Source organism: Sceloporus occidentalis, unplaced genomic scaffold, assembly GCF_023333645.1.
Source record: "Sceloporus occidentalis isolate IW3139 unplaced genomic scaffold, rSceOcc1.0.p SCAF_4, whole genome shotgun sequence".
Taxonomy (NCBI): Eukaryota; Metazoa; Chordata; class Lepidosauria; order Squamata; family Phrynosomatidae; genus Sceloporus; species Sceloporus occidentalis.
In genome coordinates, this window is record NW_028316984.1 from 177,338,261 (window position 1) to 177,364,972 (window position 26,712).

The following is a 26,712-nucleotide window of genomic DNA, read 5'->3' on the forward strand; positions in this document are numbered from 1 at the left end:
TGAGTCCAACACTCAAACCACCATGACATTCTGGCTCTCAACCCATAATCTACAAAATAATCTAATCTAATCTAGACTCATAAACTACAAGAGTCCAAAATCATTTAAAAGCTGTAATAATAAAGATTTTAAAAATGCACCTCATATAAAAACCCTTTGGCACACTCACTTTCTAAATGCCTGTTTAAATAAAAAGGTCTTTACCTGCCATTGAAAGGAGAGCAAAGAAGGGGGCCAGCCTAGTCTGCCATGGGAGGAAATTGCACGGCTGGGAGCAGTCACCAAGAAGGCCTTCTCATGTCTCCTCACCAAACAGGTCTGGGACCTGAGAAAGACCATGAGAAATATATTTTTTTAAAGAAAAGGCCTGTTACAGACTGCCAAAATAAAGCTGCTTTGGGTCTCTTTGGAGGTATGCTATTTAAATGATGCATGGGTCCTAAGAGTCTGGAGGTTGCGCCAAAGCCACACTACATTCCTAAGCACTGGAGTGCAGCTTTGGTGCAGCTTCCGGATTCTTAGGACCCATGCATCATTTAAACAGCTTACCTCCAAAGAGACCCGAAGCAGCTTTATTTTGGCAGTCTGTAACAGGCCAATGATTGTTTAAAAGGGCCTTTCAAATAAATTGGGAGTTAGCAGCTGAAGGATGAGAGGAGGTTGTAGGCTGGAGAGCAATGCTGCAGGAAATTCCAAGAAGTCAGCCTGGGCCAAATGAAGTGACAGACAAAGAACAGAATTGCTGGGAACTGACCAGTAGAGCAGTCTGTGTTCTGTTTCACAGACAGGCTGTTAGACAGAAAGAGACGTTTATTTGGAAGTATATAAAAGGACAAGAAGTGACCTCTTACAGTGAAGAGGAGAGTGGAACAAGAAAAAGCAAGGAAAGATCTCTTTTGTTATAAGATTCTGTATATAGAACTGTAAAACCCTAATGTGTCAGACACATAGTGATACAAGGAGGGTATTTTGTTGAAAGGAAAAACAATCTGGCCTAACTTTTAAAAGCTATTCCTGTTGGCAGTTGCTGGTTTCCATGCTAGTGTAAAGAAAAATCCTGTTTCTAGCAATGGTGACACTAGGGTTGGTGTCACCTGGTGCGGTAACTCATGGTGTCTCACACACATCCATTCACTTCCTCCTATACCACACCATACAGAATCCTTGGTAATGTCACTTCCTGTTTCTTTAAAAAAAAAATCCTGCACCTAAATTGGTCCATGGTGGGCCCAAAACATGGTGGAAATGCCTCCCACACCCCTAGAGAGCATTTTGGGGCAAAACAATTATTCACTTTTGCAGGTCCCAGTTGGGCCTCCAGACATGGTGGAAATCATAGACTCATAGAATCCTAGCATTGGAAGAGATCTCAAGGGCCATCCAGTCCAACCCCTCGTCATGCAGGAAGACACAATCAAAGCACCCTCAACAGATGGCCATCCAGCCTCTGTTTAAAAAACTCCAAAAGATACTCCACCACTTTCTGGGACAGTGTATCCCACTGTCCAACATTAGGGTGTTCTTCCTAATGTTTAGGTGGAATCCCTTTTCTTGTAGTTTGAGTCCATTGCTCTGTGACCTAGCTTCTGGAGCAGCAGAAAACAAGCTTGCTCCATTCTCCGCATGACATTCCTTCAAATACTTAAACAGGGCTATCATGTTACCTCTTAACCCCTTCTCCAGACTAAATATACCCAGCTCCCTAAGCTGCTCCTCATAGGGCATGATTTCCAGATCTTTCACCATTTTGGCCACCCTCCTCTGGACGTGCTCTTTGTTGAATTGTGGTGCCTAGATCTAGACACAATATTCCAGGTGAGGTCTGTCCAAAGCAGAATAGAATGGTACTATTACTTCCCTTAACCTAGATTGCATCCTCTCTGTTCCTGGACTTACACTGATTGCTCTCTGGAGCTTTTGCTTATCTACCTATCCATGAAGTCTTTTGTTGGAACTTTATCATAGACAGCAGATGTCTAGGCATAGCAGCCATAAGGCTTTCCTTTACACCATACACATTAAATCTGTCATCCATGACATTTTGGCAACTTGGACAGCATTGATATGGGGAATGGCAAAGCACATTGGAAATGAATGTAGAGCCTTTGTCTAGTTTATGGGCCTTTTTCTTATGATACTGGGCAGAAACCTACTCTGCTTTCTGGAGGGATGCTGATAGTATTATGAAAAAATGATAAATATCAAAAAGCGTATGGTAAACAGGTGGCTGTGGCACTTAGCAGAGGCATGGCGGTTGTCACCTATTCACATTGAAATGATCTCAAAACACATCAATTGAGTGGTATTATTTCACTGAAGCAAATGAGCAGGATGTAGAAAAAGAGCATGTGTGCGGGTCTCTGGGAGTGCATATTGCCCACACATTAAGAAATGTAATAAATACTTAGCTGACATTTCTCTGCTTCCTATTCAGTAATTAGTTTTTCCTCCTCGTTGAAATGGAATTTGCTTCCTGCCAAGTGAAAATATGGCTCATTTTGATGTATATGTCTTTTTATACACGCCCCATTCATGGAACAGTGATCCTCACTGAACTGGGTGTCCCACTGTCATAATTAACCATCATACTGATATGTGGATTTTTTGGATTTAAACCTCTTTTATACTGACCAATGCCCAAACCATTCTGCCCTCCCCATTTTTTCCTCTGCTCCCCCAATGAAAATTGTTTAGCCGAATCCCTATTCTTACACATGACAAGGGATCCTCTCAGACATGATGATCTAGCCTTGCATTCCTTCCCGTAGAGACCTAGTTGTCCCTCACACCTGTCATTCAGGTATCAGCTACTAGTGTTTAATACTAGTGTTTTCTTTGTTTGGTTACTTGTTAATATTGGATTTTCTATGAGCTTTTAGACATTTATGATTACCAGTTCTAGAGCTGTAGTTTTAAGTGTATTGTGGAGGTTTGTTAGCCACACTGGACTCCTGTAAGAAAAGGCAGGATGCAAATAAAATACATAAACAAATAAATACCCAATTTTCACCATCTATTATTTCTAAAACAGAAGAGAACTGTAAAAGGAACTCATACCATGAGAAAAACAAGAGAAATTCATAAGAAGAGTATATTTTCCCCTGGAGTGAAACACTTGCACTGAGTCAGTTGGAACTAATTGACATAACAGCATCAGGATTTCATGCTGTCTAATGATCTGTGATTGGGGGAGAAATCCTGTTTGCCTTTAAACATGCTGTTGTGGGGATGGGTTTGCAGCAGTAAATACAAATAATAGAATCATAGAATCATAGCGTTGGAGGACACTGCAAGGGCCATCCAGTCCAACCCCATTCTGCCATGCAGGAAATTCAAATCAAAGCATTCCTGACAGATGACCATCCAGCCTCTGTTTAAAGACCTCCAAGGAAGGAAACTCCACTACACTCCGAGGGAGTGTGTTCCACTGTTGAACAGCCCTTACTGAAAAAAAGTTCTTCCTAATGTTGAGGTGGAATCTCTTTTCCTGTAGCTTGCATCCATTGCTCCAGATCCTAGTCTCTGGAGCAGCAGAAAACAAGCTAGCTCCCTCCTCAATATGACATCCCTTCAAGTATTTAAACAGGGCTATCATATCACTCCTTAACCTTCTCTTCTCCAGGCTAAACATCCCCAGCTTCCCAAGTCGTTCCTCATAGGGCATGGTTTCCAGACCCTTCACCATTTTAGTCGCCCTCCTTTGGACACACTCTAGTTTCTCATTGTCCTTTTAAAATTGTGGTGCCCAGAACTGGGTACAATACTCCAGGTGGGGCCTGACCAGAGCAGAATAGAGTGGGACTATTACTTCCTTTGATCTAGACACTATACTTATATTGATGCAGCCTAAAATTGCATTGGCCTTTTTAGCTGCCGGGTCGCACTGTTGACTCATGTTCAACTTGTGGTCTACTTGGACTCCTAGATCCCTTTCACATGTTGTCTCCTTAAGCCAGGTGTCCCCCATCCTATATCTGTGCATTTCATTTTTTCGCCCTAAGTGCAGTACCTTACATTTCTCCCTGTTGAAGTTCATTTTGTTAGCTGTGGCCCAGCTTTCTAGTCTATTCAGGTCATTTTGAATCTTGATCCTGTCCTCTGGGGTATTAGCCATTCCTCCTAATTTGGTGTCATCTGCAAATTTGATAAGTATGCCCCCAATTCTGTCATTCCAAGTCATTGATAAAGATGTTAAATAGCACTGGGCTCAGGACAGAGCCCTGTGGGACCCCACTGGTCACTTCTCTCCAGGATGAAAAGGAGCCATTATTGAGCACCCTTTGGGTTCGGCCGGTCAACCAATTACAAATCCATGTAACAGTTACGTTGTCTAGCCCACATTTCACTAGCTTGTTTGCAAGAATGTCATGGGAACTTTGTCAAAAGCCTAACTAAAATCAAGATATACTATATCCACAACATTCCTTTCATCTAACAAGCTGGTAATTTTATAAAAAAGAGATTAGATTTCTCTGGCATGACTTCTTTCTCTGAAACCCGTGTTGACTTTTTGTGATTGCTTTCTAGATGTTCACAGACTCTCTGTTTAATGATCTGCTCCAGAATCTTTCCTGGTATTGATGTCAGACTAACTGGACGATAATTGTTTGGATCCTCTTTCTTCCCCTTTTTGAAGATGGGGACAACATTTGCCCTCCTCCAGTCTGCTGGCACTTCTCCTGTTTTCCAGGAGTTCTCAAAGATTATTGCCAATGGCTCTGATATTGCATTTGCCAGTTATTTTAGTACCCTTGGATGTAGTTCATCTGGTCCTGGAGACATATTGGTTTAGATTAAACAGATATTCCTGTACTATCTCTTCACTTATTCTGTGCTGAAATTCCCCTATTCTGTCCTCTGCTCCTTTATCCTCACATTGAACACCCTTTGCCTTTTCTGAGAAGACTGAGGCAAAGAAGGTATTGAGTAGTTCTGCCTTTTCTCTGTCCCCTGTTAGCATTTTGTCATCTTCTCCACACAGTGGCCCTACCATTTCCTCCTTCTTCCTTTTGCTGTGGACATATCCAAAAAAGCCCTTTTTGTTGTTCTTAACCTCTTTAGCCAGCCTGAGTTCATTCTGTGTGTATTGTAAATACCTTTTTATGGGGGCGGGGAAGGAGAGTCTTCTGATTCACTCTCTTGATGTTTTGTGCTGCTTGTTCACAATATAAGAAATTCAGCAGAGTTGCCACAAATATCAGCCAGAGGGAAACATGGTTTAATAAAATCCTAAATGTCAGGTTATTGCATTTTACCTACTTCATCCCAACTGCACAACAATCCATTGGTTAATCTTTCTTTCTCATTAGTTTGTTTGTACAGATGCAGGCACAAAACTAGCTGAATCAATGATCTTGCACAAGCAGATGATTGCTTCTATCCCTGGAGTAAGTATCAAAACAAATGCATCTTTTTACTCTCCTGTTTTATTTAACCATTTAGCTCTCTGTGTGTTTTTAACTTCAATGTTTAAGTCACTGAATGTTTCCTCCTCAGCAATCACATGAACCCTGCAGCTTACTCCTTTTTTGTTTTGGAGATGTTCCATAACAAAGGTGGGCAACACTTGGCTGATGATTCACATGTGGCCCCAACTGCTGTCCTGCCCTTTGCTGCTGAAATTTCATAGCAGCAAAAAAAATACTAAAAGACAAACACCTTTGCTTTAAAAGAAAGCATGTGAGGAGTCTGCACCATGTTCTGGAAGCCTCTTGTAAGCCCTGTTTGGTTTCACAACAGTGGTTTCACAACAAAGCACAAGTATATATACCTAACAAGTATGCATGAAACTAAAAATCAGCATCAATTTCCAGTCCAACGATTACTTGTACTTTGAAATAAAGCAATATAGTAGAGAGAGTTAAGGGCAGTGGGAATATGTCTGTATGGATTATCCCATTAACAAACAACATATGCTCTCATATTTTAGTACAATAGGAGAAGCAATCAGAAGTAAGAAAATATCCTTTGATTTCATACTGAACTATTAGTATTAATATTCATGAGGTTGATGCACAAAAGCTTTTATAGTTCCATCACTCAGTTTGAAAGAAGCAAAGTGTGGAATCCTTCGTCCAAACCAGTAGGAAGATGGAGGACACTCTTGACAGGAGTCTCTGTGACCTTATTTTTACTGTTTGTTGTCCTGTCAAGTAAACTGACAGGCATAACCGCAGAGAAGACAGAAGGTGGTATAGTTCACCTCCACGTAAATTTTATATTAACATAGAAAAACGAGAAGCACTGGGGTCAGCCGTTAAAATATAACATTTGAATAGCTTTACTTTTCTTTCAATCCCTCACGCCACCATCAGTTCCACGTTTCAGCAACTAAAACTCAAAATATCTCTTGCCAATGAGGGCAGTTTGTTATCCCCATAAGCTGATTATCTTGAGTTGGAGTCAAATCTGAATATTTTGTTGCAGTATTGACTAGGCAAGTTCTGTTTCTTCTTCTTCTTAAAAATATAGCAGTTGACCGCTGATTATTTTAGAATACTAGGATGTCAAAATTCACATCCACTTATAACAATCCAATTACAGTCAGTGAAGCAACACCGGTATAATTGATCTCATATTTATACTGAGACCATGTCATATACTAAATGATATGCAGCCCTTATCTGATTGATCTTTTCTGTATTGGCTTTGTACTCATTCAATGGCCATGATGAGTTCTGCCACAGAATCTTGAGATTCTAGACACTGTGATCCTTTGAACAAGCAAGAGAGAGGAAATTACCTTTATATTAGTTGAAATCTTGGAGTTTATCGCATGCACTTTTTAGCCTGATCAGACAGTGAGAGGGGAAACGGTTTTTATCTCACACAAAATTGCTGCTGTGCTGCCATGTAATCATCACCCATCCCTAGCCGTGCTTTTCCCAGCAATTTTTCTACCACGGAAGCTTTCCATAACACCAAAATTGGTTGGTAGACTGCAGCTGAGTGACAGGTAATGGTTGGATGGCAGCGCAACTGCAATTTTGTGTGCGATAAAAGTCGATTCCCCCCATTCCAGCCAGATTTCATCCCATGCCCGGATCGGGCTGAAAAGTGCATGCAATAAACTCCCTAGTGTATGCTAAGAAATCTTAGTACAGATATGCATCTATAGTTGTTCCTACTTGGGGCCTGCCTTCTTCCCTATTTTCTGCTACTAGTTTTTTTATTCTTCTTCATGGGTGGACAAACTCCAGAGATTAGGTGACATTTTTCTAGTCAAAGTGCATATGGTGAATGCACATCAGCCATTCAGAAGGAGATCAGAAAACCACTTCTGGTTTTAGAGCCCTACTCCATATTGTAAAATAACATTGTAACTGCTTTTAAATTATCATAAGCTGCCTTGGATGAAAGGCAAGACATAAATTCAAGAAATAAAATAAAATAAAGGGATTTGGGGCTAAAATGGAATGTGGAGGGTACATCTTGTTTTAGAGAAGAATCATATTCTCTAAAGCTGTGATTTTAGAAGGGGAATTGCCCTCCCATAATATATTTCATGTGAAAATATTTTTCACTTTAGACAGTTGCAAATACATCCTTGGTGTACATAGATCCCACTCCTGCTTTTACTAGATCAGACAGTGAGGTTACATACTTTCCCACTCACGTCTACTCAACACCCAGAAGTGTTGTGACATCTTTTGCTGGCCATAATGCCAGGTTTTCAATGGTACTATTTAACTAGCATTGGAGAAGGAGAACATAACTGACCTTTTATTGTTGTGCTTCGGGGAGTAATTAGGACTGTTATTTTTCCCTGTCTTAGTGTGGAACAGCAGCAATGGAATGCATGAGGCAGTATGTTGGAGAAATTTTGGATTTTATAGCTGATATGCATACCTTGACTAAACTGAAGGTGAGTATAGCATTCGGATATATCTAGTCAGATGGTTTTACTGGATCATTACAGAGTTCTGGATCATCTGTATACTGTAGTAAAGAAAACCTCTAGGAGAGAATGTGCTCTCTTGGTTCCAAATGTAATGTCTTATCAGCACTAGGCACTTCAGTGTGTCTTACCTTTCAAAGTTAAAACATAATATGATTATTTGATCCACTGGACTTATGACTCTGAGTAGTTTTGCTGTTTATGTTGATTTATTTTTGTTACCGACTGAGAACATGTTGTGCATAATACTAGTGTATGCTATGTAGAGCATACACTAGTACTCTATGTACTCTATATGTAGAGCATAATATTAGTGTATGCCCACCCTATCAGTTGTCAGCCCCCTCCCCCCATCATGACTGTCCAGCCAGGGAGTGGAGGAACTACTCAGGTAACCAAGAAACTATCTCTCTCAGTTGCAAGAGGAAGCAAACTGGGACCAATCTCTATTTTGGAGAGCAGTCTACTTTTGCTTCTGCTCAATTGCAATTGCCCCCAAGATGGACCATTTCTGAGTTGCCTGAGTCATCTCCCCTTTCACTCCTTGGCTAGAGAACAACCATACCTGTAGCCACATTGAACTTGACAAATCTCTATAGGAAAAGGTTTTGGGTAAGATTCAAGGGGAAAGTGGATAACTCCTTCTGCACCATCCTGAACAAGACATGTAGTGGGCCCTTGGTATCCATTGGGGTTTGGTTCCAGGACCCCCCCTCCCCTGTGGATACTAAAGTCTGTGAATGCTCAAGTCTCATTAAGTACAATGACATAATAAATTAACATCCCTTTTATAAAATGGCAAAATCATGGTTTGCTTTTTGGAATTTATATATTTTAAAAATATTTTCAAGCTATGGATGTTTGAATCTGTGGATAAAAAACTCATGGATATGGAGGGCCGATTGTACATATTATAGATGCATATGTCAGCAACAAAATTCTAGCACTGGGTTATTTCAGTCTGCGGTATGGATTCTGTCTTTGTGGTTGTCATGAGCTATAAAATTGATTTTTTGTTGAATTTTAAGGCACAGCTCAACAAAGTATTTTTTTTAACCCAAACTCTGACTGAAGAGCAGCACATAAAGATATAAACCCAATTGTTAATCCCTGCTAGAGAAGATTTGCTGAATCAGTGGGAACTTGGGAAAGCATACTGACGTATGTTTCATTGATTAAATGCATCTGTTCTAGTTGGGATCAACAATTGGAGTTAGGCCCAAGATTTTTAATGCATTCTGAAGATGATTGGAAAACAAATGCTTCTTTCCTAAGAGTGTTGGTTAAAAAGGGAACTGCCAGTGTCACTTGATCACTTTTTGTGTGGATTCAAGTATGGCCTTTGTCCTTCGTTAGGAACACATTCTTTTACTCATATTTTTTACTATGACAGCTTTCTTATTATAGCAAATGGGAAACTTGCAAGAATCCCAGTTATCCACTGCCCTCATCACACTTTGTCAACTCAAGGCTGTGACACTTAGTTCACAGGTAACAGATGGAAATGTATTTGTTGAAGGGAGGGGAGGGAGCATTTAATCAGCTTTTTTTCAACACGGAGCCTCCCAGATGTGTTGGTTAGGTATGATGGATGTGGAAGTCAAGACATCTGGCTGGGTTTGCTGAGAATTGTTAGTCAAACACATTCATGGAAAGCTTCAATCAGGTATTAAAACAAGTGCTATGTATTTTACATCTGCTGTTTTGTTCTTGCTTGCAAGAATGAATAATTTGTAAAGCTCTCACCCTGATAGATCAGATTATAAAAGTTTTTAAATATCTTCCAACTATTTCCTGCATTCTAGGACTTGCCTGCAAAAAAGAAAAAGAACAAAAACCTTGGGGTTTTTTTTTTGTGCAAAACATGTTTGTGGAGCAAAGTATTCTGTTTTTTAAACAACCCTTGGGTTTTTGTACAAAATGCATTTTTCACCCTCCCCCATTACTATTCCCCCCCCCCTTTGGTGGTTGGCCATATTTTTTAGCAAAGCACCCTGCTATTCATCACATCACTATTCCTTGCCTCTTGAATAGTCATGATCTAGAATTTGATTATAGACAGTGAGGAACCTAGAGAGAGATATATGGTGGCAGGAAGTCTCCTGATGTGTTCCAGCTAAATGCAGTGTAGTTCAGCAGTGCAACAGAATGATAAAGCAATTCCTATGTGTGTGATGAGAAAAAGTCATCCAAAGGAGAGGTGATAGATTAATTGCTTGACTGCTTCTCTGGGTGGGGTATTGTACTGACCAATAAGTAATGGTGTTTCCATAGCCTATGATCACAATGCTTCTAAGGTTGATACTTTACTATAGATTAGACAGTCTTCAGTCAAATATTTTCATCTGAACTGGGTAACATTCCTGTCCATTAAAATAGCTTTAATATCTGATTTATTTCCTTTCATGCCTTCACTATGTTGAATGTCCTTCTACCACAGAGTCACATGAAAACATGTTCTCAGCCCCTGCATGAGGACACCTTTGGTGGGCATCTCAAGGTTGGTTTAGCTCAGATTGCTGCAATGGAAATTTCACGTGGCAACCACAGGGATAACAAGGCAGTGGTCCGTTACTTGCCTTGGCTTTACCATCCTCCTTCTGCAATGCAACAAGGGTAAGAAAGATCTGGAGACAAATGGAATGATTATAAAAGGGAAGTTCATCATACACTCACAAAAAACTTCTAGATACCCTCTAATGGCAGCCTTAAACATTTACCCACAATTATGTTTCAGATAAGCCTTATCTTCATAATGCATGTGCTAGTTGCTGGGTAGCTTAAATTTTCCTAGTGGAGTAATACTGTGATTTTCATTTTAAGAAAACTGGATATCTCTTTAATACAAACAAGAAAAAACATGGAGAAAAGACTTTCAAATCTGCATCAAATAATCTATATTTGCTTATTTAATGCTAGGGGGGAAAAAGGATCCCACAGAGGCATTTTACGTAGTGTTCACATCATTACCAGCATCACCAGTAACTTATTATTATAGTTTATAACAATAAATGTTGGCATTATCATCATCATTTGTAGTTGTGTATTATGGGTTTACATTAATTAATGTTCTTGACATTGCCAATTGAACAATTTAAAATGGAGAGCAGTAGAAATGATACCCCAAAATATAAAATTAAAAAAAGTTAAAATAGTTAAAACTGTTTACATGTACCTATTAAATGAAATCATTAGACTCTAAAGGTTTTAATAAAAAAAGACATGTTTTCATTTGACTGTGAAATCTATTGATGGTGCTAATTGGGCATCTAGGGGTGAGCAGCCCCAGTGGTGATGTTGTTATTATTATGTTGGAGTAGTTTACACTTGGCAATAGGAAACTGAACCACAACATGTTTTTTTCCCAACAGGCCCAAAGAATTCATTGAATGTGTATCTCACATCCGGTTGTTGTCCTGGCTACTGTTGGGGTCACTGACGCATAGTGTTGTCTGTCCAAATTCCCCTTCAGCATGTATGCCCATTCCACTGGATGCAGGCTCTCATGTTGCTGATCACCTAATTGTGATCTTGATTGGGTTTCCAGAACAGTCTAAGGTAAATGAATTCTGCTAGATGATGATCAACTAGGTATGCTTTATAGAATACAGCCTTGTTAAATGAATGATCACCTGTTTCCTCAGGCAATTAATATTCATCAGAGCTATTACTCTCTGACAGTGATTCTGAGTCCTGTTGGTTTTGCAAGTCCTTGCTTGAAGACAGCTGGGCAGTGTCTCAGACTGCTTTAATTATGTTCCCATCACCTTTACAACTATTAGGCAATTGACCCTTCTGTTTTCTCTCTACACACTGTAGGGCATCCCCAGCTCCCTAAGTCTTTCCTCTTACTCTGACTGGTGTGAGAGCTGTTAAGCCAGTAAGCAGATGGGTGGACAGATCCTGGTCTACCGTGTCTACTGTTTTAGTGGGAGCCTTATAGGGTTACTATATTCCCAGTGGCTGGATTGTAAAATGGAAACTTCAGTAAATTTTAATGGGTTTTGATGGCACTGGCTGAAATTTAACCTTCTACAAGTGGACTTCCACACACAGAACATGATTTTCCCCATCCTCTCCACTCCCATCCCAAAATCTACAGATGGAGGGTTGGGTTTGCACCAAGGTGGGGGGGGAGGTTTCCCCCTTTTCTCCTGATGGAAGAGGGAGTTAATCTGATACACCCGTTACATTATTGTAAAGTCTGCCAATCGGAAGATATTGATCTGATTGCTGATGGATGAGAAGGACATTCCCACCCACTAGACATGCTCAAAGTGTAACACAAGCACAGTTCTTATTCAAATTGCTCAGAAACACAGACTTGCTTGCAGAATTAAATAGATGTATAATTTGGGTATTGCATATTCCTGTGGGAGCTTTTTTGGCTTGAAGGTATTTCAGGGGGTTCTTTAGATACTCACAATCATGATGAAAACTTCAGGGGTCTCTGCTGCTCAGAGTTGTACCATTCTCCCATTCCTGCTCCAAACAAATATCTGTCTTTTTATGGGCCTAAAGCTCACCCACTCTTTAGCCTAACTTGTGAATATAAAGCAGTGGTTTTGATATGGTTGAGTTGCTGTATCAGTCATAGCATGCTGACAGGAAAGAAAATCTGAGGGAATCCTTGATAGACCTCTCTTTGATTAGGATCACTTTGACAGGTGTGTGTGTTATTGGAGGAAGGGAATTGTTGTTATGCTCTAGTACTTGGAGGGAGAATGTGTTCAGCCATCATGTTACTTCTAGAAAAGCTAAAGTTTTTTTCCCTTATTTCTCTTCCTCTAGACCTCTGTCCTGCACATGTGTTCCCTCTTTCATGCCTTTATATTTGCCCAGCTGTGGACAGTATATTGTGAACAAGCAGCAGTTGCTCCCACAGTCCAAAACCAAAATGAATTCAGTTTCACAGCAATCCTCACCGCTCTTGAGTTCTGGAGCCGAGTAACGCCGAGCATCCTCCAGTTGATGGCACATAACAAGGTGGTGAGTCAGAGGCAGTGACAGAGAAACCATTTGAAATGAAATCCTAAGTCTGTAGATGGACACACATACAAATGGCATCAACCCTTGTGGAAAGGGCTGTAGCTCAGTAGGAGACCACATAGTGTGTATGCCGAAGGTCACAGGTTCAGATCCCAGCACTGCCAGCCAGTGGCTTTGGGGGGGGGGGGATGTAGACCACACCAGGTGACATCCCAGAGGAGGAGTGACACACACACAATTGGACACTCCTTTCCCTTTGGTGCAGGAGGGGCAAACACATGTCCTTAGCAATAGCAGTTTCATTTATATACCACTTCATACAGCACTAAGCAGTATCTAAGCAATTTACAACTGTAAGCTAATTGCCCCCAACAAGCTGGGTACTCATTTTAGCAACCTTGGAAGGATGCAAGACTTAGTTGACCCTGAACCCCTGGCTGGAATTGAACTCAATGGCTGCAGTGCTGGCATTTAAACACTGTACCACCGGGTCCTTTGTGGCTGTTCCATCGCAAGGCTACCTCCCTGTCTTCTGTTATAATTTATTCTTTATTGTTTATATTTTTATTATTATTTACATTTATATTACTGTTTATTTTAAATATATATTAACTCTATTTTCACCCCACAAAGCACCCAGAGTTGCTTAAAGACATCAGAAATGAGACAGTTCTTACCCACAGGCTTGCAGTCTAAAATATACAATACAGAAGAAAAGATAACTGGAAGGAGGGAAGGAAGAAAAAAAGCAAACTCAGGGCTCCTGATTACAAAGTTCTCTCCTGCTCTGGTTACATATTTAACTCTTTGTCCTTAATATAGAAAAAAATTACTCTTCTATAAGTACTCTTATACTCTTCTTCCTTGCTCTCCTTCTGGTGGCAGGTGAAAAACTCTGCTATTCCAACAGGCTTTTCTGTTTTTGACTGCAATATTCTTTTATTAAATTAATCTTTAAATGGTTTTATTTCTATAGATTGCTCAATTAGAGCTTTATAACATTACAAAAGAAAGCTGATAGGGAGAGGCAGAGAAGCGGCTTTCTGCTTATCTTTCTACACTTCCATTCTCCTTCAAGAGGGAGACAGTAATAAAAGTGTGCCTTTTGCCAAAGTGCTTCTAGTGCATGAGGTAAGTAGAAAGCCACTTTTCTGTCACTCTGTCTCAGCTTACTTTTGTAATGTGATAAGGTTCTTGCATTTGAAAATGCTTTTGAAAATAACCTTTGTATATTTTTACTGATGTTTTCCTGTTTTTAATCTGTATTGGTTGTAAAATTTTGTAAGCTATCTTGAGTTCCATTGGGTGGGCAAAGGCAGTATCTAAATGAATACAAAACAAATCAATACAAAAACAGCAGCAATAACAACATCAACAGAATGAGGAGTGTTAAAATCCACTTTTGACTGATTTTTGTGTGTATGTGGCTTTAAACATTTACCATCTCTGCACTGGCAATCCCTTTTGTAGAACAAATAGTACTACCTTTGAAACTCTGGAGTGATCTGAAATATAATCAAACTAGGACTTCCATATAATAGTAAAGCATTGCTACAAAAAACGGGGGATTAATTCTGTGAGTAACATGTGGGTAATGCAATATCTCATGACACTGTTTTATATCAGAAAACTTAAAATTATGCTTATGACTTAAAAGATGGGGAACATGTTCCTGTATGTCATATCTTATACCTTGAAAAAACCTAAGGAATTCTTATTCAAAACTCAGTAGTGGTTAAGAATGATAAATTACTTCAGTTGAAGAAGAGAATAAATAATATTTAGGAAGTGAGTTAATTTTTAGAGAATCCTGTAAAATCTGGAGGCAGCTGATTTGGAAAAGTGATTTTCTGCCTCTGTGATGAATAGTGGCTGGCAAGAATGGGATGTTGGGAAGGACTTTACAAGGGCTAGGTAATAAAGCTGTGTACTACAGCTCCCAGAATCCCCCAACCATCATGGGCACTTGTAGGTGGACGTGGACTTGGTGAAAGAAACAGAACATTGTTTGATTACACTAATTATGGGAGTTAAAAGTAAAAAAAAATTCACAGAGAGTCACAGCTATGAGCAAAGGTAAATGTTTGTTTGTTGGCTATTTAATCTGAAATGTCAGTTTGGATTATGTATTGACTGCTCTCATTTTAATTGCTGTACTAATGAATTTAGGTTAATCCTCTCAGCCACTGTTTTTTTGTTTCCCTGATGTTCATACAGTTGGTATTTATTTCATTCCAACCTATTTTCCCCCCAGATGGTAGAGATGGTGTGCCTCCATGTGATCAGCTTAATGGAGGCTTTGCAAGAATGTAATTCCACTATTTTGGTCAAGGTAGGTCAGCTATCTACTGAGAAGGCATATATGTTTTAAAGATGGCTGGAATCCAAAAGTTTCCAGGCTCCCTCTTGCCACAATCCCCTGAGAAACAGCTCCTAAAAAATAGGGGATTTTCCAGAGTAGAATTTCATTTAGTGCAAAATGTTGTATGCAGATCTAGCCAGGAAGGTTAAAAAAAGAGAGAAAACAACACTATTTATAACCTTCAAATCCTTAGGGGGCAAAAATTGCTTCAGTAATTCAATGCATCTGGTAACATGACTTTCGGTGAACTTTTGTCTAATTTGGCTCAACCCTTGTCCAAAAAGGATGTAGTTCTTAGTAAAATCTAGGAGCCAAGGGAAAAGATGAAAATATAAACAATGATTTTTGTGTGGCTTATTGGGTTTCCAATGAAAGGTGCCTGTGTTATGCAATGCGAGGCATTTGTTGCCAACTGATGAAAAATATTTTGGACCATTTCACTGGAAAAAATGTTCAGAATCCAGGCAGCATTCTGTTCAGCCAACAACAGGTTCAGCCAAGAGTGTATGAGCAATTTGGGATTAAAGGAATATCTAAATAGTTTCCACCATTATCTTCCCAATTGCCCTTCCTTCCTGTTCTCCCCCTAGCAAGACTAGTCTTGCTGCCACAGAGTGCTTCCCAATGTGGAGGAAGATCCAAGACTGGCATTCACAAACTGATACCTACTAAGTGTGTTAAAGTACAATTCCCATCATCTCCAGCCAGCATCTTTTTGTAGACTATTGGTAGGCATAGTGTGCCCTGTAAGCCCTATTTTTGTCACCTGAAGCTATCCATCATTCCCCCAAGATGCCCCAACTTTCCAATTTTTTTAAAGGGCTATTTTGGGGCAATTTTGCCCCAGAACTATGCAGAAAGTTTCCCAAACATGTGAAAATGCCTCACCCAACCACCACAAGCAGCCCAGAACCCTGTACTTCTGTTTTGCTCCACAGTCCCTTCCAAAATGGCAATAAGTGCTGGCACAAGGTTACTTGTGTCATTGGCCCCTGGGCACAACCCCATTGGTTACCCCTATAGTAGATCAAGATGTCTGAAAGGCCCCAACTGAAGGAAGGCTGATCTAAGCACCAGATCAGCCCCCAATGCAAACATACGCCTCCCTCCACATTTGCTGGGGTTAGGGGCACAGGAGCCTCGTGAATATGGGAAAACCACAAATACTGATTAATCAGTATAAGACATTAAGACAAAAAATTGTACATCAAGATTGGGATTTGGAGTTGAAATCAACAGACTCAAAATGTTTTCCAAATTGAGAGCTGAACTGACTCTTGGGGTCAGTGTACCCCTCAAACTTCTGCTTTCTGTAGCTCCAGCTTTGAGTCTGATAGCCACTGTAAGGAGAAATATGTACCTCAGCCCATTTGCTAGTCCCAGCTAGAGTAGATCTAGTTGAATCTAATGGAATTGCTGAATGGTAACACAACACCTGTGTAAATTGCACTGATTCAGTGGGTCTTCTCTAGTTTGAGCTACTATTTAGATTTAAGCCATTTCTTCCTAACACTTTAAGATCTCTGCCTCCAAACTCTAATGCAGTTGTGGTCTGTAAGTGTTCATCGGGAGTCCCTGAACAATGTGGTTGTTAATTGGGGTGTTCAAAATAAAGTTTGGATCTAATCCATCCATAGAACTCTGCCAAATGTAATATCATCTAGACTGGCCAGTGAAATAACATTCCCCAAACAGTGCTTTATCTCATGCTGTCAATACTGATTAGATTTTGCATGTAGCTCTCAGTAGCTTAATTGGAAAATTGCAATTCTTGATGCCATTTGGAGGAACATTTTCGAAAAAATATATCCAATTCTTTTAATGATGTTGGTGCACATGGGTTACATTACAAGATGCTTTTCATATTTGTAGTGAACCTGTCTTACTTTTTAAAAAACCACTCTTCCCAAGTCTCTTTGTATTTTTAATGCAAACAAACAGAAAATTGAGCTCACAAATATTAGAAGCTGCTGCAGTTAGGTATTCAGGCAGAACTGTCTTAGAAATAAGAAACTAGCAAAAGGATTCAGCAGTGTGAATTCACTGAATATCATCCACAAGACATGGGTCCCCTGCATGGATGCCTTTCTAGGGACACTGTGAGGCACAGTTGCCATTTAAATACAATTAGTGTTCTTTCTGTAATGTAGTGCAGTGGTTAGCTTGTTGGGCTGGTCCTCAGTGTTAGCTCAATCCATTCCAATTTTCCAAGCAATGGAATTTGGAGGCATATAATGACAAACTTATTTTGTTGAGACTCACTCTAGCCAAACAGCCAACCCTATGCCCCTTACATAATAAGTGATTAGACAGAACCCTAGGCACAAGTAAAGCTCTTGTACTGTTTGTGGAGGAATGTTATCAGTATGTCTCATGGTTCATACTTAAGACTAAGAACAATTGCCAATATCCCATCTAACCTAGTATAATGTAGTATCATGGAGTTGCAATAATTCATCGTGAACATGCTTAATACAGACTTTCTCTCCTCCCACAGCTTATCCCAATGTGGCTACCAATGATTCAGTCGAATCTAAAGGTAGGTTTTGCTTCCTGATTGCCCTTCAACTATCTTTGATCTTTTTACATTTGTTTTTGACACAAACAAAAAGCACCCATGACCCTACAAGCATCTGCCATTGTTAATAACAGCATTTATTAAAGCTCTTTCTGATAGCAAAGTCTGTGACTGAGGGGTTGTCTACACTGGGGAAAAGTCCAAGTAGACCCCACATCTGTTCTGCCCCAAACCACCCTGGAACTGACCCACACCTGTTTTCTCTGCAGTAGTTGTTTACATGTGCTGATGTAGTTGTGATCTATTGCTGTGACTACAGCTTTTCCCCATCAGCTCCAAAAGCCAGGAGCCTGGCAAGAGCCTCCATTTACCAGTTCTCCACCTAGGCCAGTTCACCATCTGGAACAGCCCTCAAAGAAAGGTTTTTCTTCCTTGTGAGGCACCTGGCACCTCATTCTGATCTCAGAGCATGCTGACAGCAGTGGTGCAAAGGAGGGAAAAACATTTCTGTAAACATCCCTTTGGATAGGGAACTGGGTTTTCCTTCTTCAGCACTGCTGGTGGTGGCACACTTTAAGGTCAGAACAAGGTGCCGGGTGCCTCACAAGTGAGACAAACCTTTCTTTAAACATAGTAACAGGCAGGGAACTGGCTCAGACATTGAGAAATGGAGGCACCTGCCAAGCAGTGATCTGTTGACAGCAGGAGCTGATGGAAGAAAATGGCAGTGGCTGCCGGGCAACAATGTCTTGCCTCTACCCCAGTGCAGTCTGCACTGCAAGAAACACTGGCATTTCTTGCAAACTAGTAAACTGAGTTTTTAAAACCTGAGTTTGGTGTGAATAGAACCATACATTGTGTGCCCTGATCATGCCAGATTTGTGGGAAATGTCATGCATTGTGTGTACTGACTGCATCAGATTTGGGGCAGGGGCATTTGGGATTTACTCCTCCTCTAGACAAGCCCTGAGTTTGTGTTTCTCTCTCTGGCTGGAATCTTTTTAGTGACATTTGCATGTGTAAGTTGTGCTACTCATGTGACTTTTTGGGACAGTGCACAATGGTAATATCCAGTTGATGGCAGCAGAAGCAGAGTTGTGCATGTGATAGCACATGAAAGTACACAGAGTAGTGATTGCATAATGGGTCGTTAACCATACTTATGCCTCTTTTCAAACAGCATTTATCTGCTGGGCTCCAGCTTCGCTTGCAAGCTATCCAGAACAACGTGAACCACCATAGCCTTAGGATGTTACAAGGATCCGTTCAGATGAACACCAACTCCTCTGTTCTCCGCAAATGGCTGCAGTGCACGCAATTTAAAATGGCTCAAGTGGAAATCCAGTCATCTGAAGCGGCATCTCAGTTCTATCCTTTATGAACAGGGCGAAATGTTTTTGAAAAAATTAGTTTTGTCTAGCAATAATAGGGCTAAAGCTATAAGACAAAAGGCCATCTTTAAAAAGTATATAACAGTACTGTAGCTACAATTTTGTTGTCTTGTAGACATAGGGAACTAAGTGAAATGACTAAAGATAATGGTCTGGTTGTGTCTACTCATAACAACAGGCTGTTGTAGCTGGTCTCAATAATAATGACCCATAAAATGTGCGAGGTTACTCTCTGAAATGAGCGCTTCAATTGCTCATCTCACTGAATGATTTGAACTTACATAAATGTTAACTTGCCACATTTTTATTCATTCACTGGTTCTACTTTAGTTGGGATTAACACTTGGATTGAGGCCTAGGATTGCTTAAATTGGTCCTGGCCCAATATGTTTAGCAAGACATTTAAACACACGTGTTTGAACATGTTCTTTTTTTAAAAAAAATTAAGAAAAAGACTCTTCCCTTCTAATTATTTTTATATATTTAAATACAGCAGTTATTTCTGTGTACAGATACCCATGAGTCTTCTTTTGGGTTTCTATTTTTTAGGGTGTAACACAACCAAAGAGGGTTTTAGGAACCTTCTAAGTACTTTCTGTTGTTGTTGTCTTGAAACTCAAAGTCAGAAATGCAATAAATATTGTCACAATAAAATGGTGACCCTATAATGAGGATTTTTTTTTTTGCAGAGATTTTTTCTTTTCTTTTCCAAAACAACAGCAACAGTGGGCAAGCTCCAATGGAATGGGTGGTTTGGACCTTGTCCCAGGCTCCATAGTTTCAGCGGAAGCCACATAGTCCTCAGAGAGGAAAGGAATGAGGTGAGAGCCTTCCCAGTTCAACATCCCTACTCTCATTGGCTTGCCACTCTATCTGATAGGTGGCCCTTGCAGAACAGGGCTGGCAGGAACAATGGAGTGGGAAAGGTAGATTTCTGGGATCAATGGTGACCTTTTTCTGATCAGATCAGAATCAACCTGATTGTTTTACAAAGTGCACTTAGAGATTAGGTGGTTAAACTGTGCCAGTCCACTAATCTAATTTTTGTTTGTTTAAGAACCGTTGAATAAGGTTATGTACTTTTAACTTTCTTTCCTTGCCAACAACTCTCCTGCAATTATTAAACGGTTAAGTAACCTCCTGTATACTGCTCTCTGTATAATATAGCCTGTACTTTATTCCTGCTTAAATACTTGTACACAGTAAGATTTAAAAATAAGTCCCTTTCCTGTGGTCACTGGGGAGAACGTGGATGTTTCGGGCTTTCCTGGGGTAAACGGTTTGGGATTGTAGATTTGCATATACAGTACATAGAAATTATAGAAACTGCATAGAAAGTGATGTTAAATATTTTTAAAGGGTGAATTTTACTAAAAATGAGAAGGCCTGATCCATGGAGATGTACAGAAAAACCACCTGTTGCATTGCAGGGGGCTTTGGATCAGAACCTCAGAACAACAGAATTCCTTGTAATTAAAATTTAGCCTTTTTGTGTATACATACATAATTGAGATATACTGTATTTATTGCTGTAATACTGTGGATAAAGAAGTAAAATTGAAACTTTATATTAAACTTCTATGAAATACATAACTCTTTAATACTGCATTTAATATATTGGTTAATATTTTCTTTCAAATAAACTCAGTAGCATATTATATTGCATTTCTCATAGCTATTATATCTCTGTGTACCTATTCTACAGTTCTTTTTATACAACTGTGAGAGATACAGTGGTAAAACCTTTCTCCATTATTGAGATCAGAACTGGGTTTTCTTCTATTATTCAGCAAGGGGCATTGCAGAACTAAACTGCAGAATTAAATAATACCAGCACGGAATAAAATTAACCTGAAAAGTGTTCCAGAATGCTTGATTTGGTTCCCACAATGTGAAATCTGCCTTGTTCCTGTGTATCTAATTACTGTACAATATTTTGTTAATGGAAGAAAGCAAAGCTTTTTTCATGGACTGAAGTTCCCTGAATCTTCTTGGGGAGTCTTGGACTCATAGACCAAAAACAAGTAAGTTCTCAAAGAACTTTATCACATGGGGGCAATTGGAAGTATAAACAGTGATTATCCCATGAAAATCACGCATTCGCAATTAAGATTTTCAAACAGTGTCACGTTTAGAGCGCCATTATCATGGGAATATCCCACGAGAATCGCATAATAGTGATAAAGGCTTTCATATGACGTCGCGATGAAAAGCGATTAAAGTGCCATTATTCTGGGAATAACCAGGCAATAAACAGCAACAAGGCATTCAGTGAATGATTTGTTGCTGTTTATTGCCTGTTTTTTCAGACTATGTGTGAAAATGTTAATCGCATTCTAATCACAATTGCATGATTTTCACGGGATAATCACAATTTAAATTACCATTTTTTCTCTGTGTGTAAAGCTTTGCAAGGCTGTCACCACCCGGCTTGCCTAGGTATTCATCAAGGGTGACTTCTGTTTTTCAATGAGGAGGATGAGGAGGATGAGATGATGATGATATATATATTTATAGACTGTCTTTCTGCTGAAATTGGGACTCTGCCTTACAATTTAAGGGAACAATAGAGTTAACACATACAAAACGCAAATATTAAAATAGAATTAAACCATTCAAACCTCCAGTTAAAAGAATAAAATGCATTTAAAAAGATAAAAAGCAATTTAAAACAGTTTAAAACAATGCAGCATCCACCCTAGCCTGCTCTGTATTAACTTTCTCTTTTAAAATCCTGTTGCATAAAAAGGGTTTCTCCTGCCAAAGGAAGGACAACAGGGAGGGGGCCATTCTGGCCTGCTTGGGAAGATAGTTCCAAAACTTAGCAACAGCCATGGATAAGGTTTTCTCTCTTTCACATCCCCACCAGCCTTGCTTGTGAGATTTCTAGGCTTAATTTATAGTGACTTTTGGTAACAGGCATCATGTATAGTGGTTTGAACGTTGGACTACAACTCTGGTGACCAGGGTTTGATTCTTGGCTTGGCCATGAAACCCACTTGCTGACCTTGGGCAAGTCCCTAGCCTTGGGGGAAGGCAATGGCAAACCTCCTCTGAACAAATCTTGCCAAGAAAACCCCATGATAGTTTTGCCTTAGGGTCATCATAAGTCAGAAACCATGTGAAGTTAAACAATAGTAACAAGAAATGTTGGAGAAAAAAATCAGGAGTCCAGTGCATTATGCTAGCAGTTGTACTGCACCCCACCCCCAGGTGGTCACACAATAGTGACAAACAAAGGCAGACAAAATCTGCTGAACACTGATATTCTAGACCAACATGACTGTGAATGTAAATCCCCCATGTAGGATTATTACTAGTATATGAAAAGGCCAAAGATAGCAGAGGTGGAAGACCTAAACTCACTTGCATATGTGTGTGTGTGCATGCCTTCAAATCACTTGTTGACTTACGACAACCTTATGATGTTCATAGAATTTTCTTAGGCAAGGAAAACTCAGAGGTGGTTTTGCCAGTTTGTTCCTCTCAAATATAGCCTACAACATCTGGTATACCACTGACTAAGTATACAAGAATATACTGGTCAGCATCCAATGGGATTGTTTGCACTGGGAGAGAGGATTTCCCATGTAGCCCCCTGCACCCCTTTATAGCCAATTCTAAAGGGTGGAGAATGAGCCCCTCAGCACATTTTTAGATGTTGTGTAGGTCTGCAGCAGGATAAAGAGAACAAAATGTTGCCTTATAAGTGGTTGGCAGGTAGACTGATGTTCAGTTTAAGCCCTTTTGTTTAGATGTACATAAAATAATGTCCACTGATGATTTATATAACTTTAATGTAGAAAATGAAGAAATTGAAATCGTTAAAGATTTTCTATACTTTGGCTGAGTCATTAATCAGAAGGGAGACTGCAGTCAAGAAATCAGACGAAGACTAGGACTTGGAAGAGCAGCTACAAAAGAACTAGACAAGATCTTGATGTGCCAAGATATTTCCCTGAATATTAAAGTTAAGATTTTCCATGCTACTGTATTTCCCATCACTATGAGTGGACGTTAAACCTAGATAGCAAAGAAAGCTGACAGGACAAAATTCAATTCATTTGAGATTAACTGCTTTCAAAAAACACATGGGAGTTGTAGTCCAAATAAAGAAAGCTCTGCTTTGAAGAGAAAACATTTTATTTATAGTAATGTCTCCAAAGCAGCTTGCAGTCAAGAATACACAGTGTAATGTAATGCAATATTGCATATGAGAGAGAAAGAGATTGTGTGTGAGAGAAAGAGTGTGAAAGAGATTTCCAAGGCAATGCTCTCACTTTTCCTTGAGGACTAGAGAAGATGGTCCTGGGCCTGAGTTTTGGGAATCCTGTGGAGATTATCACATACGCTTTATTCCGTCTTTATCCTGATGGGATACATGTGTGTTTAACTTCAAAGATGGGTCTAATCCCATTCTTCTATATGCAGCCCGGGCTTATCCCATGGCTTTTCAAGGACGGTCTTTCAATTCTGCAATTGATCTAGTAACTCTGCTCAAGCTCAAGCAACTGGATTTAGGCCCCAGATTAGTAACAGGCCTAGAATGATTAGATGGAAGTTTATTTGTAATGCTGCTATATAGCCAATTACACAATTTTAAGAACCTTTTAAAATAATGCCACATTAAGGCACAAACCACCACCAACACTGTATTATACCCAACTGTTGCATCCTAAACATTTGCATAAGTATAGTCTGACTGCAAAGGCAGCCGACAAGATGGGTGTCCTGCAGGAAACTTTTGCAGCTTTGAGGGCACTTTCCCCAGGATGGTGATACAGCCACAGTTACTACTGTATCCCAGCTTGCCTGGCACTTGTTAGATTTAGTTGGTAAACTGTTAAAGGGGAGAAGATCCTGTCCAGAAAAATTGTCCCAATTGTCCCAAATTGTCCTGTCCCATTCTTGCTGCTGGGTTTTTGGAATGGGCAGTTTTCATCCCTTCTGTGTTGGCACAGCTTTAGCTTTAGAATCAGGCTGAAAAAAAATCACTTAATCCAAGGCACTTCAGATATCTTTTTAAAGCTTTTATTGCCAAATTTGAAGAGGAAGCAATTTCCTTGCTGTGCCAACTGTATTTTGTAATGACACTCAAAAGACTTTGAGATAATGTGTCTGCCTTCTCTTAATGAGACTCAAAGAGAGAGGAAGCTGCATCTTCTTGGATGACATGCAAATTTCCCCAACTTTCAGTGATACAATGAAGTCTTTTTTGGGATTGGAGCACTGCCATTATGAATCCTGGAAGTGCTTGTGTATTCATTCCTTTTCTCCAAATCTTCTCGGCTTATTGATTTCATTAGTAAGATGGTAATACCTTGTAATGCTCATTGAAACGAAATTGAGTTTGCTTAATAACTAAGATCTGCTTAGTTAAGCTGTATTTCCCTGAAAATCATCCTGTTTGTGCATCCAAATAGTCCCTGTTGGTTATGCCTCTGCTCTTTCAATAATAATAATAATAATAATAATAATAATAATAATAATAATAAATTTTTTAAAAAAAATAATACTGGTTTTCCTTGGATGCAATGCAGAAATCAAAAGATGAGATATTGGCACCCAGAAAGTTGCCTTACATCTGTTCAGACTATTTGTCCATCTAGATCAGTATTTTCACCTTCAGAGAATAGAAATGTGAAGCTCTCTAGTTTTTGTAAGGCTGCTACGCCAATAATCTTCCTCCAGTTCAACCAATAGTGGGAGTTGCAATCCAACAACATTGGAAGAGCATTCCTTTCGCCATCCATGTTCTGGAAGCAACAGCTCTTCATGGTCTCCAGCAGAGGATTTTTCACCAGTCTGGGATCTTCTATATCAGTGCTACTGAAAGGGATGTTGCTGGTCGTATGCTGGCCTATGAGCCATCAGCTGCTAGTCTGTGGACAGTTTTCAGGAAATAAATAAATATGGTACTGGTCCCTGGCACATTGGGGCGGGAAAGTGTGGTCCCCCACATCGATAGTCTGAGAATGATTGTTTTATGGCTTGCTGTGTATGTTTGACCTATGGTAACTCCCTAAACCCTCCCTAAGGTTATCTTGGAAGGTCAAGAGTTCTCATTGCCCATCAATTCTCCCAAAACCCCACAGATATGGGACCAGAGATGGGGGATTCTTCAGGTCCTTGTTTAGATTTGGATTGGCCATAATGGTGTAATTTGGCATCACAACATTGTTCTTTTTTGCCAACACAACATAAGAGGTCCTTAGACAGATGGTTGGCAACTTGATGTATTCCAGATTTTTGGTGTGTGTGTGTGATGACTACACATACAATCTGGACCATTGGCCAAGTTGGTTGGAGCTTGAGGAGAATTTTAATTCAAACATATGGAGGCTATCAGGCTGTCTACCTCTGCTCCAAGGCTCTTATTTTTTAAAAAATACTGGAAGATGTACTTCTATTGAATTAATATTTTGTTTCATCCAATGGCTTTCTAAACATATTAGAGGGTTATCTGAGTTCATGTCACGGCTGCTCTGAAATTATCTCCACCTGCAGGGATGAGGAACATGTGGCTCTCCAGAGCTGGATTGCAGTTCCCATCATTTCTTACCAATTTATGTGGGCTGATGGGAATTGTAGTCAAGCAACATCCAGAGAACAGCATGTTCCCCATCCCTACTTGAGCAGCATAGAGCTTTTCAAATACTGTGTTGCTTTTTCTCTCTCTTCTTTGCCCTGCATAACAATAAAAGAGTGTAGTGAATAACTTTAATTCTTGATTACCTGATGGCACAATCGTTCACTTCTTCCCCAGCCTCAAGAGGCTTCCTTTGGCTTTTTGAGGAGCAATGACAATTTCAGCCACTTTAGGACTGCCTGTTACAGGTAGGAACTGGAGTGTAATCAAGCCTGGAGCACAAAAGAAGCATTAGGTTTTTAATACAATCAACACTAGGTTAACCAGCGGGGAAGCTCCCAGTGTTTCTCTTTGAGACAGATAAAAAATGGGACAGAACTGCTAAGTCAGCTTCTTCACTTGTATTACTTTTATTGTCTTCTGCTTTGTACCATTAAATATTTTGAGAGTTGGTTTGAGTGTACTAGTTTCTGCCATTCCTAGCAAATTCGGAGATGGATGTAGCTGTCAAAATCAAAACAAAATCCTATATTGCTTTTCTCATCCCTCTCCACTATCCACCCGTCTCCCCCATGGTTCTAAATGAAATTAAAAAGAATTAAATTTTTGAAGCATGACTATTGCCTTGCAAATCATTCACGGAAGAACCAACTACCTTCCTCCTAGAGAACTTTCCCCTCCGCCCAAGCACATTTGCCTGTTGTCTCTCTCTCATTAATTAGGTTTTGGGATTTAAACTGGATTTGCAGATGATGGATTTCTTTTCTTTTTTAAAAAATACTTTACAAGACAAGACATCAAGGTCATTTCATTGTGCTGAAGATGGAATAACCTGCAGCATGCTTATACTTGGCAAATGCTTGGGATAAGCAAAGGATGGATATTGAGCAGCCAGCCTTATTGCAACAACTCACGACTCAGTAAAGGTACCTTGTGGACTTCAACTCCCAGAATCCCCCAACCAGG

At 39.8% G+C, this 26,712-nt stretch overlaps 1 protein-coding gene across 6 annotated transcripts in view; it reads left to right on the plus strand.

The window, feature by feature from the left end:
* UNC79 (unc-79 subunit of NALCN channel complex) overlaps positions 1 to 20,809 on the plus strand; it is a 149,654-nt gene extending 128,845 nt beyond the window's left edge. For 5 of the 6 annotated variants that reach the window (XM_089522436.1, XM_089522440.1, XM_089522437.1 and 2 more), the window contains 8 exons: positions 5,310 to 5,387; positions 7,775 to 7,864; positions 10,338 to 10,513; positions 11,269 to 11,455; positions 12,689 to 12,886; positions 15,141 to 15,218; positions 17,746 to 17,787; positions 18,947 to 20,809. In XM_089522436.1, coding sequence (XP_089378562.1) covers positions 5,310 to 5,387; positions 7,775 to 7,864; positions 10,338 to 10,513; positions 11,269 to 11,455; positions 12,689 to 12,886; positions 15,141 to 15,218; positions 17,746 to 17,787; positions 18,947 to 19,147 — 1,050 coding nt within the window. In that variant the 3' untranslated portion in view covers positions 19,148 to 20,809. The remainder of the gene's footprint in view (positions 1 to 5,309; positions 5,388 to 7,774; positions 7,865 to 10,337; positions 10,514 to 11,268; positions 11,456 to 12,688; positions 12,887 to 15,140; positions 15,219 to 17,745; positions 17,788 to 18,946) is intronic. The other variant, XM_089522439.1, reaches the window with a different exon arrangement.
* The last annotated feature ends 5,903 nt before the right edge of the window (positions 20,810 to 26,712 follow it).